General features: G+C 45.5%; 2 protein-coding genes across 4 annotated transcripts in view; one reads left to right on the top strand and one right to left on the bottom strand.

The window, feature by feature from the left end:
- LOC137355617 (adhesion G protein-coupled receptor E3-like) overlaps positions 1-1,029 on the bottom strand; it is a 71,231-nt gene extending 70,202 nt beyond the window's left edge. Inside the window, exon 1 of the mRNA XM_068020958.1 lies at positions 923-1,029. The gene's annotated coding sequence lies outside the window, so the exon portion shown is untranslated. The remainder of the gene's footprint in view (positions 1-922) is intronic.
- Positions 1,030-1,120: 91 nt separating this feature from the next.
- The window catches only part of LOC137355621 (adhesion G protein-coupled receptor E3-like), a 57,490-nt gene continuing 41,092 nt past the window's right edge, over positions 1,121-17,518 (top strand). The window contains exons 1-6 of one of the 3 annotated variants that reach the window (XM_068020973.1): positions 1,121-1,309; positions 5,048-5,077; positions 7,612-7,680; positions 8,640-8,777; positions 10,017-10,099; positions 13,674-13,845. In XM_068020973.1, coding sequence (XP_067877074.1) covers positions 1,216-1,309; positions 5,048-5,077; positions 7,612-7,680; positions 8,640-8,777; positions 10,017-10,099; positions 13,674-13,845 — 586 coding nt within the window. In that variant the 5' untranslated portion in view covers positions 1,121-1,215. The remainder of the gene's footprint in view (positions 1,310-5,047; positions 5,078-7,611; positions 7,681-8,639; positions 8,778-10,016; positions 10,100-13,673; positions 13,846-17,518) is intronic. The other 2 variants (XM_068020971.1, XM_068020972.1) reach the window with 2 other exon arrangements.

A 17,518-nucleotide genomic window follows, 5' to 3' on the forward strand; every position in this document is an offset into this window, starting at 1 on the left:
GCACCTCAATTGCATCCCCCTGTAATCTTGTCTTCTTTAAGGAGAACAACCTGAGCTTCGCTAGTCTCTCCACATAACTGAAGTCCCTCATCTCTGGTACTGCTCTAATAAATCTCCTTTGCACCCTCCCCAAGTCTTGACATCCTTCTTGAAGTGTGGTGCTCAGTATTGGATGTAATACTCCAGTTGAGGCCTTACTAGCGATTTATAAAGGATTAGCATATACTTCCTTGCTTTTATGTTCTATTTATAAAGTCCTTTTTATCTGTCTTATTAACTTGCCCTACGACCTTCCAAAATTTGTGCACCCTGAACCCCTTTAAAATTGTCCCAATTAGTTTATATTGCCTCTCCTCATTATTCCCCCTTGCACTTCATTACATTAAATTGCATTTGCTCCATATCTGCCTATTTTATCGGACTGTTACTATCTTTCTCGTTGTTTACTACATTTCCGAATGTTGTATTGTGTGCAAAGTTTGAAGTTATGCCCCCTATACTCAAATCCAGGTCATTAATATATATATATATATAAAGAAGAGCAGTGGTCCTAATACCGATCCCAGGGGGACACCCCATATATTTACCTCCAGTCTGAAAAACAGCAGTTCACAATAACTCTCTGCTTTCTGTCTCTTGACCAATTTTGTGTCCACAATGCTGTTGCCCCATTAATCCCATGGGGTTTAATTTTCCTAACAAGTCAATGATATGGCACTTTATCAAATGCCTTTTGAAATTCCGTGTACACAACATTGACCGCACTAACCTCCTCGACTCTTTCGGTGAGGAGACAAAGATACTTGGAAAAGTAAAAGTAAAATCCCAAACATTTAGCCCCCCACAAAGTGTTTACCTCCATTTAAATCTTAATTGGCAATCGTCATGGTAACGAGGCCTATGGCCGTGCTGTTCCACTTACCTCCCATTCTGTTGCATTTGCTTAGTCGAGTGCAATGGACGACTGACTGAATGCAAGCTGTCGCGGCCAAATGATATCACTTAAAGTGCATTGGTCAATTTGTTTATGAGAAAGCACGAATTTCCCAGTTAATCAACATCCTTTCCTTCCTTATATAGTTCTCCATTTCAGCAGCAGAAATGCAAACGGTTGCAGAAAATAAGTCTGAGCAAAGGATTTATTTTGAATATGACATGCGGATGTCATGAACTAATAAAAGTGCAGTGAGTCTACCTCCTACAGTCCCAGAGTGAATGCCAACACTTGCGCAGAAGATACGAGCTGAGAGTTTGAGAGAGAGAAAAAGTTTCAGCAAAATGAAATCCACTTACTGGGCAAACCTCCTAGGTAAGTCATCCATACTGAACACCCATTGATCGATGTAACTGCGGAAAATGCTTAAAATACAATGTGCAGTTCTGATGTAGAATAATCCCCAACACCTATATTTTCTAACATCCTGCCAGACATATCCACCATTTTTTCTCCAGAATCATTCTATCTACTTACTCTCGGCATTGCTGTCAAGACAGAATATTTTCAAATAGGACTGTACCTATTCTGACCATTTCACCTTTCACTACTAACCTTCCTGCAGGTTTCCTTAGATTTGAATTTGCTTGCCATTAACTTAGTCCTGTATTATCTAGAATCATAGAATCATAAAATGGTTGCAGCACAGAATGAATACATTCAGTCCATTGTCTCTGTGATGGCTCTCTGCAAGAGCAACTCAGCTAGTCCCACTCCCTGCTCTTTCCCCATTGCCCTGCAAACATTTTTTCTCTTTGGATGCTTATCCAACTCCCTTTTGAAAGCCACGATTGAATCTACCTCCACCGCATTCCAGATCCTAACTGATAATTGATACGCCAACCTTAAAAGTTACATCAAAACTCCTCTCGTTTCATTGATCTGAAAAATCACATTCAGCTCCCCATTCAGTGATGTATGCAGTAACTTTCCTATGGTATTATTACAGCTTTCATTGGTTTAGCCCTATACTGTATAACCACTATATCTACATAAAAAATAATGCATAGCAATCGCACCTAACCTTCCTGGAGGCTTCAACATCCTTTGTTTGTCATTAACTCTTCCAAATTATGAGGGGTTTTGATAAAATAGAGAGGGAGAAACTGTTTCCACAGGGAGGAGGGTCAGTAACCAGAGGATTCAGGTTTAGGGTCCTTGATGAAAGAACTAGGGTGGAAATGAGAAATAAGTTTTTAACACAGCCGGTTGTTATCATCTGTAAGAGTGGCAGAAGCAGATTCAATAGGAACTGTCAAAAGGGAAATGGATAAATACTTGAAAAGTAAAAGAAAATGCAGGGTTATGGGGTGAAAGTGGTGTGAATTGCATAGCTCTTTCAAGGAGCTGGCATCGGCATACTGGGATGAATGGCCTTACTCTACGCTGTAGTATGCTACAAGATTTTAACATTAGAGAGGGGAGACAGGACCTCAGCTTAACATCTCTTTAGAAGGATGGCACCTCTGACAGTGTAGCACTCCTTCAGTATTGGACCGAGAGTATCAATTTGGAACTGATTAAGTCTCAGGAGTGGGACTTCAACCCATTACCTTTTGATGCAAGGGTTAGAGTGCCAGCGCCTGGGCCAGAGCTGATGCTATACAGAAAAAAGCTAAAGTGTTGAATGACCTGAAAACTGTAGATCGGGACAATAGAGACTGTTAGATGCTTCCAAAGACCAACATTGTTGAGGGAGTGAAAAGACGCAAAAGAGTAAATTCTCCACTTTTGTGTTCAAGTACAGAACAATGCCCTTTGGCAACGCACATAGGAGAATCGGACAGGCGCTGGCCATGGCCGGAATTTACGCCCCCCACAGAAGTGGGCTGGGGGCAGTGAGGCAGGGTGGGTGGGGGGGCAGAAATTGAGTGGGAGGTGGGGGATACCGTTCCCGCCCGCCTCAGGCCAATTAAGGCCCTTAAGTGGCTAATTAGTTGCCACTTAAGGGTCTCCTCCTGCCGCCGCTGGTATATTACCAGCAACAGGCTGGCAGTTCACTAGCTCAGAAGGTTGCCGAGTAAAACATGGCAGCCTCCTTGCAGGCTGTGGGGGGACCTCCTGATCCCAATGAGGGACCACCCCCCCACCCCCACTCCACAACGGCACAAGCTGTCCCCATTGGAGCACTGCCCCAGTGATCCATCCCCCTCGGCTTGCCAGGGCCCAGCCAATTGTCCCCGGCGAGGCCCCACACGCTTACCTGTATTCCGGGGCCTCGTTCATGTTGCCGGTCCTGGCTGGGTGCAGTCCCAGCAGTGGCCACCACTCCCAGTGGAGCTGCAGGGACAGAAGAGCTGCCAGCCTGCTGATTGGCCGGTAGTTCTTGGAGGCGGGTCTTCCGGCGGGCAGAAGACCTTTCCGAGGGCAAGTAAGGGCCTGGGCCACGTAACATCATGGCGTAGCTTCCAGGTTTGCAGAGGCGGGCTTGCCACCAACTTTTTCTGTTGGTGGGTGGGGCTTCCGGCCCGATGTAAAATTCCAGCCTCTGAGTTTCCATCCATTATTTTTAACGAATGCAACATTATGGGACATGTGTATCTGGAAAGGCACTGTTACAGGAATGCAGACGCAGACATGCTACCCTCCAAAGATATGTAATATACAAATGGCCAAGGCAGTAACAAGGAATAGAATCTTATCGCACAGAAGGAGGCCATGCAGCCCATCACACCACTGCTGGCCCTTTGAAAGAACTGTCCAATCAATCCAACTCCCCTGTTCAACACCCAGAACTCTACATTTTTTTTCCTTCTAAAGTACATATGCAATTCACTTTTGAAAGTTACCAGTGAATCTGCTTTCACCACCTTTGCAGGCAGTGCGTTCCAGATCGTAACAACTCGCCGCACAAAGAAATTCTCCTCATTTCACTTCTGGTTCTTTTGCCAATTACTCTCCCCTGCCAGTAGAAACAGGTTGTCCTTATTTACTCTAGTAAAACCCTTCATGATTTTGAACACCTCTATTAAATCTCTCCTTAACATTCTGTGCTCTAAGGAGAATAATCTTCCCTCATCCCTGGTATCATCCTAGTAAATCTCCTCTGCACTCTCTTTAATTTTTGTTTTTAGAATGTGTTCAGAGTAATTCAAAAGTAATTGTGTGTATAGTGTTAATAACTGGATTTGAAGAAAGCTGAATGCATACGACTGCGGTTCACATTTTTTTTAACTGAAGTCGTTCCTTAAAATAGAGCCAGATGCAAATGCAAAGTGGGTAGGCTTTTGAGAAGTGGAACTGGAAACCTTTGCGACTGTCGCATTTTCTTAGGACAGTGGGTTCTGAGGTTATTTATTCTTTTCCAATTAGTCAGCAGGATACATCTGGGCTGGGGGAATGCCAGATTAGCCTTGTGAAGCTAATCTTGTACATCTCTGAGGCATCAAGCCAGATGAGTTTGATGAGGATGTTCCTCTTTCTCCCAACTACAAGGATCCTAAATGAGTCAAGTTTCAGACAACCTCTCCGTTCTGCAACGGACCTGCTCCAAGCCTCAAAATTAGCCATGAGTTGCCCATTCTCACTCAGGAAGACTATGAAGTAGGCTGGATTTAAATTGAGGGCCCAATGTGTTACAAACCATTTTACTGCCCAATTCTTCAGGGCAAAAAGAAAATAAAAATAAAATCTTGCATTGATATGGCTTCTTTCACAACTTCAGGTTTTCTCAAAGCACTTAACAGCCAATGACGCACTTCTGAAGTATTGTCACCAAAGTAGGAAATATTGCAGCCAATTTGAGCACAGCAAGGTCTCAAAAAGGTGGTGTTGGTTACAGGCTAAATATTGTCCTGGACACAAGAGAGAAGTCCCTTACCCTGTAATGGTCTCTGGGAGTGACCAGGCCAAAATGGACAAATAGGCTGTAGGTGTTTAACGAGAGGACTGGATGGAAATTAGTCTGTCTGCATTAGTGTACCAAGGTCTCAAACCAATTTCAGGGGACTGTAAGTAGGATCATTGCTGCTCTCACAACTCAGTACAGTCTGAAAGATGTTTTCCTTTAGGTTTCACATGAAAACTTTAACCGATGTCTTTTCTCTTTTGCAGTGGTTGTTTGGAATCAGTTTGCAGTTATGGGTAAGTTCTAATAGATGCACTAAAATCTGGGAGTTGGGAACATTGAAGTTTGGCTAACTGTGTAAAATAATCAAGTGAAAAAACTCTGAGAAGTTGAGACTACATTCACTTCATGACTGAAAAGAAAGAGATTAATTGTCCATAACTCTCCTACTAGGGCTTGGAAATTATGCTGTGGGCTATGAGTTGGCAAATACTTAAAGTTGAACACATTCTGTGAAATTTCTCAGCCATTTTAATGGACGTGGGAACCTGTAAAGGGGATAAAATAATAGACAAAATAACTTTATATGAACAGTTTAAGAATACATATTCTAAGCTGTCAGCCTTGGCTGAGTGGGTAGCAGTCTCTCCTTGGGATCAGAAGGTTGCAGAATGAAGTCCCACTTTGCATCCTCATTGGCTACAGGTGAGGTCCCAGGGGACTGGAGAATAGCCAATGTTGTTCCTTTGTTTAAGAAGGGTAGCAAGGATAATCCAGAAAATTATAGGCCGGTGAGCCTTACGTCAGTGGTAGGGAAATTATTAGAGAGGATTATTCGGGACAGGATTTACTCCCATTTGGAAACCAACGAATATATTAGTGAGAGGTAGCATGGTTTTGTGAAGGGGAGGTCGTGTCTCACTAATTTGATTGAGTTTTTTGAGGAAGTGACAAAGATGATTGATGAGGGAAGGGCGGTGGATGTTGTCTATATGGACTTCAGTAAAGCCTTTGACAAGGTCCCTCATGGCAGACTGGTACAAAAGGTGAAGTCACACGGGATCAGAGGTGAGCTGGCAAGATGGATACAGAACTGGCTCAGTCATAGAAGACAGGGTAGCAGTGGAAGGGTGCTTTTCTGAATGGAGGGATGTGACTAGTGGTGTTCCGCAGGGATCAGTGCTGGGACCTTTGCTGTTTGTAGTATATATAAATGATTTGGAGGAAAATGTAGCTGGTCTGATTAGTAAGTTTGCGGATGACACAAAGGTTGCTGGAGTTGCGGATAGTGATGAGGATTGTCAGAGGATACAGCAGGATATTGATCGGTTGGAGACTTGGGTGGAGAAATGGCACATGGAGTTTAATCCGGACAAATGTGAGATAATGCATTTTGGAAGGTCTATTGCAGGTGGGAAGTATACAGTAAATGGCAGAACCCTTAGGAGTATTGACAGGCAGAGAGATCTGGGCGTACAGGTCCACAGGTCACTGAAAGTGGCAACGCAGGTGGATAAGGTAGTCAAGAAGGCATACGGCATGCTTGCTTTCATCGGTCGGGGCATAGAGTATAAAAATTGGCAAGTCATGCTGCAGCTGTACAGAACTTTAGTTAGGCCACACTTAGAATATTACGTGCAATTCTGGTCGCCACACTACCAGAAGGACATGGAGGCTTTGGAGAGGGTACAGAAGAGGTTTACCACAATGTTGCCTGGTCTGGAGGGCATTAGCTATGAGGAGAGGTTGGATAAACTCGGATTGTTTTCACTGGAATGACGGAGGTGGAGGGGCGACATGATAGAGGTTTACAAAGTTATGAGCGGCATGGACAGAGTGGATAGTCAGAAGCTTTTTCCCAGGGTGGAAGAGTCAGTTACTAGGGGACATAGATTTAAGGTGAGAGGGGCAAAGTTTAGAGGGGATGTGCGAGGCAAGTTCTTTACACAGAGGGTGGTGAATGCCTGGAACTTGCTGCCAGGGGAGGTGGTGGAAGCAGGTACAATAGCGACGTTTAAGAGGCATCTTGACAAATACATGAATAGGATGGGAATAGAGGGATACGGTCCCCGGAAGTGCAGAAGGTTTTAGTTTAGGCAGGCATCAAGATCGGCACAGGCTTGGAGGGCCGAATGGCCTGTTCCTGTGCTGTACTGTTCTTTGTTCTTTGTTCCAGAGGCATGAGCACATAATCTAGGCCGACATTGCAGGGTCATACTGAGGTAGTGCCATACTGTCAGAGTTCCCATCTTTCAGATGAAACATTAAAATGAGGCCCGTCTGCCCCCTCAGATCGATGCAAAAGATCCTTTGGCACTATTTCGATGAAGTGTAGGGGAGCACTCCCTTAGTGATGTGGCCAATATTTATCCCTTAGCCAACATCGCGAAAACAGACGATCTGATCACTATCACATTGCTGTTTATGGGATTTTGCTGAGTGCAAATTGGCTTCTGTGTTTCTTACATGAAAACAGTAACTACACTTGAAATGTACTTCATTAGCTGTAACAAGTTTTGGGACATTCTTAGACTGATAAAGGTAAGGCTGTCCATCCTTTAAAGGTGGCAGCTAAGTTGTCCCACAACTGACAAATGAATAACTTGATAATGTATCTGGTTGCATGAGCTCCCCTACTCTAATTCGAAAAGTGCCCTGAGATCTTTGAAAACCACTTTTCGTCATCTCATTAAAAAGATGGCACCTCTAACAATGCATTCCCTTCTTGTTTGTGACTGTTTCTTTGCCTCATTTTAATCCACATTCTCTTCACTTTGAGCACTGAATTTATCGAGGGGGTCTGACCTTCTTTACAATTTATGTGAAACAGATGTGCCAATTGAATGCCTGGCGTTGTCCAGTAACAGTTCTGCTTCTGGTTCTGGTGACAGTTTCCTAGGTAAGACATCTGCTCCTCAACTTCGTTAATGAATCTCTCAGTGTCTATCCCAGAATCTTATTTACTTATGAATAATACTCAGCTGATAATTAAAGTAATACTGAAACCTTTTGGCTCCATTGCTTGGAGGCTGAACTAGTTTATTTGTATGTTGAAAATGTGAACCATCTCATAACATTCATTTATTTTCCTTATTCGGAGTGAATATTGACATCACTGTGTCAGCCAATGAGTACGAGACAGGCGCGGGACTTGTGGTTATTTGTTTTTCTTCCTTGTTCAGCCAAATCTTCACCCCCTCTCTGAGGTGTTAAATAGGGGTCTGAGGGGCCCTAGTTATGTTCTAGCACGGTATTTTTTTAAGGTGACTGATGGTCTTCATGGTGAGTGAACAGTCACCAGCCCAGTGCAGACCAGTCCTACCCTAGCCAAACAGTCACAGTTTTTCAGCTAATGCCAATGGATAGGGATTAAGGGTGGGAAGTCCTCCGAACAGAAAGACCAATTGGTCCGATTGTCGTGATGAAACCAACACTCTTCCAACTCAACACAGAGTGGGTATTAAAGGGTCAGCTGTGTCGCACTTTTACTCAGTGCCAGAAAGTTTCGGGTTCAAGTCCCACTCTAGGCTGACTCTCTGAGTGGGGTGCTGCACTGTCAGAGGTGCCATCTTTCAGGTGAGATGTTAAACTCAGGCCATCTTCACGCCTCAGGTAGATGCGAAAGATCCCATGGCACTATTTCAATGAGAGCAGTGGAGTTGTCTGTGCCGGCCTGCCCAATATTTATCCCTCCACCAACATCACAAAACAGCTTTGTGCCAGTAGTGTGAAACTTAACCCTTTAAATTTACAGCATATGAGAAGGAAGCACTTAATAAGAAACAATAGTTCAGTGTGTCTGCCACCAGCTCTGGACAATATGGATCTGTTTTTCCCTGATTTCACTTCCTATTGCAGATGATGAAGATTTGGTTTCAATATGTGGCCCTCATGCCCTGTATCATGAAGCAGAGGGAGGATTCTACTGCACTTGTGAGGAAGGATATGACCCAACTGCAGGAGAAGCTATCTTTACTGATGGGACAGGGTGTCGAGGTAAGGATCTTCATTGTTGAGAATTCTCGGAGCAGTGTCAAGGCCCACCAAGATTTTTATACTTTGATAGAAATAAGTAATGCAAATTTAACGAAGCTACAGGTAACTAGGACTGTGAGTGCAAAAATAGAAAATTAACAAAGCAATGTTTGGCTTTCCCCTCCTAGTAATGTTGGACTTGAATTTGGAGGGAGTGCAGTGCCAATTCATTATTCAATTAGATCATGGCTGATCTGTACCTCAACTCCATTTACCCACCTTTTCTCCATATCCTTTGATAACTTACCTAAAAAAAAATCCATCAACCTCAATCTTGAAAGTTCCAATTGTCCCCCAGCATCTACTGTCATTTAGCACTGATAATTCCCAATATCTACTACCTATCTATAGAAAAACTGTTTCCTGATTTCTGTCCTAAATTGCCTGACTTCAATTTTAAGATTACATTCCCTTGCTCTTGTTCCCCCCACCAGAGGAATTTCTGCATATCTACCCAATCGATCCATTTAACATTTTAAACACCTCAATCAAATTACCGCTTAATCTTCTAAACTCAAGGGGATACAAGACAAGTTAATGCAACCTGTCCTCATGAATTCACTCTCTAAGCCCCAGAACAGAAAATAATTTTCATGACTTTATTTTTATGAAGATTTGATCCATAAACCATTGGAAAAAAAGAGTGGGCATCAAAGGGTTGGGTGTGGTACAGTGATAGCACCCGTTCTCATTGTCAGAAAGCTATGCGTAAAAATCCCACCCCAGAGATTTGAGCACATCGTCTCGGCTCACACTTCAAGGGAGTGCTGCACTGTTGGAGGTGCCGTCTTTCACCTGTCTGCCCCCCGCAGGTGGATGTAAAAGACCCTCATGGCACTATTTCAAACATGAGCAGGGGAGTTCTCCCCAGGCTCCTGGCCAACAACTATCCCTCAGCCAACATCAATTAAATCAAACAGATCATTTATCTCAATAAAAGCAAAATACTACAGATGCTGGATAACAAAAATAAAAACAGAAAGTGCTGGAAACAGCAGGTCTGGCAGCATCAGTGGAGAGAGAAACAGACTTAACGTTTCAGGTCGGTGACCTTTCATCAGATCATTTATCTCATTCCTGTTTGTCGGATCATGTACAGTCAGAAACATGGCAGTCACAACATTGACTGATCTTCAAAGTGAAACACTTTCAGAATATTCAGAAATGTATAAATTCAATCACTTCTTATTTCAACTTCAGAAAATTTGTTCCAAGACTTCGACGATTTGAAAAGCTTGAATATCCTCATTCTTCAGCTGCACCAGAAAAGTTCATCTGTGACGGTGAGTTATTAAACCCTTCCTAAGGTCCTACCTTTCAGACCCCTCACATCCTCTACCCTGATAGATGCCTGGCAATTCCTGGATGTTGTAGACATTGTTAGTAAAGCAGAATTGATTTGTTTTGTGTGACAGCTGTGGCTCAGTGGGTAGCACTCTTGTGGAAGGTGGTGGGTTCAAGTCCCTCTCCAGAGAAGTAAGCATATAATCCAGGCTGGTTCTCCCTGTGCAGTACTGACGGAATGCTATGCTAACATCTGAATGACATGCTAAACCAAGACTGCAGAGACATGATGGGCCAAATGGCCTCCTTCAGTGCTGTAAATTTTTCTTTCTACCTATCCCCTCAGGTTGATGTAAAAGATGGGGGTGGCACAGTGGCGCAGTGGTTAGCACCGCAGCCTCACAGCTCCAGCGACCCGGGTTTGGTTCTGGGTACTGCCTGTGCGGAGTTTGCAAGCTCTCCCTGTGACCATGTGGGTTTCCGCCGGGTGCTCCAGTTTCCTCCCACAGACAAAGACTTGCAGGTTGATGGATAAATTGGCCATTGTAAATTGCCCCTAGTGTAGGTAGGTGGTAGGAGAATGGTGGGGATGTGGTAGGTACTGTGGGATTAATGTAGGATTAGTATTAATGGGTGGTTGTTGGTCGGCACAGACTTGGTGGGCCGAAGGGCCTGTTTCAGTGCTGTATCTCTCTATGCAAAGAGTAGCTGTGTTCCAGCCAATGTTTAGCCCTTAACTGATACCACTAAAAATTGGTCATTTACCTTATAGCTGTTTGTGTGATCTTACTGCATACACAGTTTCCTACATTACAACAGTGACTACACATCAAAAATATTTAATTGGCTGTGAAGCATTTTGGGACATCCTGTAAACATGCTATGGAAATACAAATTCATCAAACCTCAACTTTCACTTAGGCAAATTAAATTGAATACTTTTTCTCCCTTTAATGGCACAGAGATGATCAAGGCTTTTAAAGAGGAAGTGTGCTGGGCAGGTCTATGTCTTTAAACACCTTTTGAGAGAAATGTGTCTCTGGTGACCTTTAACCATTCATGTTTTGGGATTTCTGGTTGGAGGTCATTTTGGAGTTGGCATTGCAATGGAAGCCCCCTCTCCAATCTCCGCACTCACTGGCTAGAATTTTTTGACAAGGTAAGATGTCCCACCGTCAGGATCGAATGCATTCCCGACCCCGTGCAGTGGGGGGGCGGTGGGACCCTGGGCGGCAATTTCCTGGGGAGACCAATTAAGAGGCCCTCGCCGGCACCATTGTTCAATTGAGAATGGTGGCCCACCTACCAGAGCTGCAAGCCCAGTCAGACGGCCGGCAGCCCGACGGTGTCATTGATACAGGTGCTGCTAAAGCTGCAGGAAGAATAAGAGGGTGCCTCCATGCTGATGCATCCTTGAAGGCAAGATAAGTTGTTTAACCAAGCCAGGATCAAGCAGGTAAGCCCTGGGGATCGGGCGGGGGGGGTGTGGGGTGGGGGGGGGGGGGGTGCGGGTGCACCCTCCAGTGGCGGCACCATAGCCGCAGAGACAGTCATTGCTGCCATGGGACCCTTTGTGGGCCATGCAGCGGCTATAAATGAAGACCCCCCTGAGCAACCCACGTGGATGCCACTGGAGTTTAACTGGCAGTCTTCATATGCGGTGGTGGCCCCTCCCGACACCATTTAAATGCCATCGGGGACAGGAAGTAATGGGAGTTCCTCAGTCCTAGGTCCAACCATCTTCAGCTGCTTCATCAATGACCTTCCCTCCATCATAAGGTCAGAAGTGGGGATGTTCGCTGATGATTGCACAATGTTCAGCAACATTCGTGACTCCTCCGATACTGAAGCAGTCTGTGTCCATATGCAGCAATATCTGGACAACATTCAGGCTTGGGCTGATAAATGGTAAGTAACATTCCCACCACACAAGTGCCAGGCAATGACCATCTCAAACAAGACAGAATCTAACCATCTTCCCTTGACATTCAATGGCATTACCATCGCTGAATCCCCCACTATCAACAACCTGGGGCTTACCATTGACCAGAAACTGAACTGGAGCAGCCACATAAATACCGTGACTACAAGAGCAGGTCAGAGAGTGGGAATTTTGCAGCGAGTAACTCACTTCCTGCCTCCCCAGAGCCTGTCCACCATCTACAAGGTGCATGTCTGGAGTGTGATGGAATACTCTCCACTTGCCTGGATGAGTGCAGCTCCAACAACACTCAGGATGTTCCACACCATCCTGGACAAAGCAGCCTGCTGGATTGGCACCCCATTCACAAACATTCACTCCCTCCACCGCCAGTGCACAGCTGTGTGTACCATCTACAAGATACACTGCAGCAACTCATCACGCCTCCTTCAACAGCGCCTTCCAAACCCAGACCTCTTCCACCTAGAAGGATAAGGGCAGCAGACATGTGGAATATTCACCATCTGCAAGTTCCCCTCCAAGCCACGCACCATCCTGACTTGAAAATATATCGCCGTTCCTTCACTGTCGCAAAAGCCTGGAACTCCCTTCCTAACAGCACTGTGGGTGTTCCTGCAACAGATGGACTCTAGCGGCTCAAGAAGGCAGCTCACCACCACCTTCTCCAGGGCAATTAGGGATGGGCAGTAAAAGTTGGCCTAGCCAGTGATGCCCCACATCCCGTGAAATTAATTTTAAAAAATTAATTGGTTTAATTGGCTCCCTGCCTCCAGTCAGCATGCAGCTGTGCCATTGAGGTTCCCGCCACTAGTAACATCCAATGGCAGCAGGAGGACATCGGGCCCCCATCCCAATGTCTTCCACCACCATTTTACAAGGCCTCTTGCCTCCCAGCCTGTCTCCAGAGGGCATTCTCCCTCACACACTTTGGCATCTGATATCATGAGGGTATATTCCTGTATTGCAACAGTGACTACACTTCAAAAGTACCTCATTGGCTGTGAAATACTGAGGTAGTGAAAGGTTGTACATAAATACAAATCTGTCTTTCTCTTTTCTTGCCAAGCAGGAAACCCATGGGATTGGGTGGAAAACTGGCTTTGCACCACTGCCCAATATTGAACTTAATGGAGAGTAAAATTGGACGGGTTGTCAAAACAGCATTGCTCCTGATCCTATCAGCGCCCCAACAGGCAGGTTGGGTTAAAATTGCTCCCCCTGACTGAAAATAGCACTCTCTGGCCACATTATCACTGGAGCAAATAGGCAAAATTCATTCTCGCAGCATTACAAGGTAACAAGGCACAACTGATAGCACCGATTTGACACAGATAGAGCTCCAACATTTAGGAATTTGGATTCAATCAATGGCGTCCGATGTCCTGTTTAACTGCTCTAGCAGTTGCAATTTTCTCATGGTTTTTACCGCTTTGTATTAGCGACAAGCAGAGTGCGCAACCTATGGGGCAAAATGACCAGCTCCTTCCAGAAATAAATCCTCCGTTTGTGTCTAGGCGTTGTTCACAAACACAGCATTACCAGGCAGAGGGAAAGATGCTCCAACTGGCAATATTTTCCTCTAATTAATGGACTTTTGGTGCTCAAGATAATAAATGTGTTCTCATCCACAGGGAATTGTTAATCTCACAGAGAGTATAGTCGGCAACACGGAGTGGGAGAGTTTGGAGCCTCACACCAAGCACAATGTAGCCTCTAAGCTGCTGCAGACAGTGTCCAGTTCATTGATAGCGACTGCTTTAAAGGCACCTGACGGAACGTTGACAGCATCATCAGAATCTCTGGGTAAATGTCAATTGAACTTTAATCGATTGGTCAGTTGGCAACATGCTGCACTCTGTCGGTTATCTGTGAAAGGAGGCCATTCAGCCCCTCGAGCCTGTTCCACCATTCAATGAGATCATAGCTAATCTGTATAAAAATCCACCCACGTGCCTTGGCTCCGTAACCTTACATCTCTCATCGATGTATAATTTAGAATTATTAATCAAGTTAGCATCTGCTACTTTTTGTGGGAGAGAGTTCCACACTTCTACTACCCTTTGCGTGAAGAAACACCAGATGGTTATACCAACCATTCGGGAGGTGTTTGCCACCTGATGCTATGCTAGCTTTTCTTTGTCCTTCAGCTGAGACGCTAAACCCAAAACCAACCCCACGCCCCTCAACCTCACCCCTCCCCCGGCCCCTCCCCCACCCCCCCCCACTCCCTGTCCCCCAACTGGCTGTCTGTTCTGGTCAGTGCAAGTGATGCCATGATTCTTTTCTTCAAAGAGCAGGCAACTCTCTTGTTGTGTCCTGGCCCATATTTGTCCCTTAACCAACAGCACCCGCAACCAGATTAAATTGTCCTTAATATCATTGTTGTTTGGGATGTATTGTTGGTGCAGGATAGTTTCCTTGTTACAACAGAATTTACTGCAAGAAAACAGGCCATTTGGCCCAACCGGTCTGTGCCAGAGTTTATTCTCCACATGAGCCACCACTCACCCTAGTTCATCTCATGTTATCAACATATCCTTCCATTCCTCTCTCCCTCATGTGTTTATTTAGCTTCCCCTTAAATGCATCTATACTATTCACCTTGACTATTCCTTGTGGTAGTGAGTCCGCTCTCTGCGTAAAGATGTTTATTGATGACTACCCTATATTTCTGACCAACAATTTTGGTCTCCTCCACCAGTCTATCCTATTGAACTCTTTCACCATCTTAAAGACCTTTCAGGTCACATAGAAACATTGAAAAATAGAAAAATAGGAGCAGGAGTAGGCCATTCAGCCCTTCGTGCCTGCTCCGTCATTCAATACGATCATGGCTGATCATCCAAACTCAGTAACCTGTTCCCACTTTCTCCCCGTATCCCTCGATTCCATTAGCCTTAAGAACTATATCTAACTCTTTCTTGAATATATTCAATGATTTGGCCTCAACTGCTTTCTGTGGTAGAGAATTCCACAGGTTCACCACTCTCTGGGTGAAGAAATTTCTCCTCATCTCAGTCCGAAATGGCTTATCCCTTATCCTTAGACTGTGACCCCTGGTCCTGGACTCCCCCACCATCGGGAACATCCTTCCTGCATCGAGTCGGTCCAGTCCTATTAGAATTTTGTAGGTTTCTATGAGATCCCCTCTTATTCTTCTAAACTCTAGCAAATACAAGCCTAATCGACCCAATCTCTCTTCATATGTCAATCCTGCCATCCCAGGAATCAGTCTGGTGAACTTTCGCTGCACTCCCTCCATAGCAAGAACATCCTGTCAGTCTTCTCTTTTCTGGAGAAAACAACAGTCCGTGCTCATCAAAAAGTAATTGAGTCTTTGAGATTTTTAACAATGTGATGAATTCATTACTCTTATACTCTTCCAATGGAGTGTCATACTCAACTGGAGCAAAAGCTGAGGAGTGGGCTAAAGCATTGTTTTCACCAATTCCCTGACGTCAAGTGCAGTTCTCCACTCAGACCAGTGAATTGATATAATTAAATGCAAGTATTTCCCATTCTTTGCTAATTTAGTTATGGAATAAAATAATACCAGGATTTTCAGTACCCTGGTAAGCTTGACTTTATTCATGCTTTCTTAGATGTCAGCCATGTCTCAGTGGGTAGCCGTTGCCCTCAGAGTCAGAAGCTCATGGGTTCATAGTCCCACTCCTGAGACTTGAGCACAAAATCTGAGCTGATTATCCAACTGCAGTACTGAGAGAGTGCTGCACTGTTGGAGGTGCTGTCTTTCAGACTAGAGATTAACCTGAGGTTCTGTCTGCCCTCTCAAGTAAAAGATCCCAAATGGCACTATGTTTAAGAGCAGGCAAGTCCTCACCAATAATAAAAGCAAAGTACTGCAGATGCTGGAAATCTGAAATAAAAACAAGAAATGCTGGAAATACTCAGCGGGTCTGGCAGCATCTGTGGAGAGAGAAGCAGAGTTAACGTTTCAGGTCAGTGACCCTTCTTCAGAACTGGCAGATATTAGAACTGTAAAAGGTTTTAAGCAAGTAAAGCGGGGGTAGGGAAAGAGGTAACAAAAGAGAAGGTGTTGATAGGACAAGGTCACAGAGAATAACTGACCAGAAGGTCATGGAACAAAGGAAAATGGTATATTAATGGTGTGGTGAAAGAAAAAGCGTTAGTGCAGAGAGGGTGTGAATTGACTATAAAGCACAAAGCACTCCAATCTCATTGCTGTTTGTGGGAACTTGCTGACTGGGATTTTGTGTGGCACCCTGAGGTGGGGTCAGAGGCAGGGGAGCATGGAGTATCGCGACGAGTGGTGGTGGGGCAGAGGGTCTGTCGCCTCCCTGTCGCCCAGCGATCTTCCCGGGGTGGAATGGGCCGAGGATGGCCTATCCGTCCAGAAGCCCATTGAGACCCTTAAGTGGCCTATTAATGGCCAATTAAGGGCCTCCTCCCACCGCCACTGGGATCTTACCAGCAGCGGAGTGCGGGGGAGGGGGGGGTGTGGTCCTTCTGCCGTGCAGGTAGGACACCTTGTAAAACGAGGCGTGCTGTCTGTGGGCTTGGCAGGGTGGTGGGGGGGGGAGGGGGGTCCCTCCTTCATGGGCAATTTGTGGCCCATGGAGGACCCCCACTGGGAACAACTTTACCCACCCCCCCGCAGGAAGCCCCCTCTCCCTTGACTGCACAACCACCCCCACCTCCGTTCTTCAAATGGTAATGCCCTAATTGGGCAGAAGGTGAGCTCGGCGCCCAATTAGTGGCACCGAGAGTCTGCAGCAGGCGGGATCTGCCTTGCAGAGCGCGAATGGCAAAGGCAAGCGGCAGCCATGACGGGGGCCTGCCGCTACCTTGATGAGAGCGGGGAGCTCAATGGAGGGCTTGCGGAATAAAAAGTGGAGGCAGTGCTTCCAAAATAAAGAAAATGTCCTGCGCTGGGCCCAGCGCAAAATTCCCATGGGCCCAAAGCATTTAATCTCCCGCCAAAAAATCTTTGCCGTCTGCCCACTGCAAGTCCGACAACTGTGCGCCATCGTGGGGGCTCGTCAGAATCCTCATTGAAAATTGCCGTGCAGCCCTCACCTCCCCAGCCCCCTTGATGAGCTCCTCAATGAGCTCAATGGGCTGTAAATTGGAGGCATGTGGCTTTCCCGTTCCCTCCTTCCCCACCCTCACAGTGAAGATTGTGGAGTGTCCTGGAGGATTCAGGTTCCCGACACGACCTCCGGGACTGCGAGTTCCGAATTGCGTCCGCACCAGTTTCCAACCCTGCAGATCTTTTAAAAACCAGCCCCCTGACACTGAGCAGCGTGTGACACTGAGGCAAGAACATGTGCCATGATTGTGTCGAATGGCGGAGTAGGCTCAACCAGCCGATTCCTTGTATCCTCATGAATGTTTTGTGCTTTTGTGCTTACTGAGCTGTGCTGTACATGAAGTTAGATTTCATACACCTTAAAACTATTTCCCCTTGATAAGTATAGACGTACAATTAAATCCA

This window comes from Heterodontus francisci, chromosome 43 (genome assembly GCF_036365525.1).
Source record: "Heterodontus francisci isolate sHetFra1 chromosome 43, sHetFra1.hap1, whole genome shotgun sequence".
NCBI lineage: Eukaryota > Metazoa > Chordata > Chondrichthyes > Heterodontiformes > Heterodontidae > Heterodontus > Heterodontus francisci.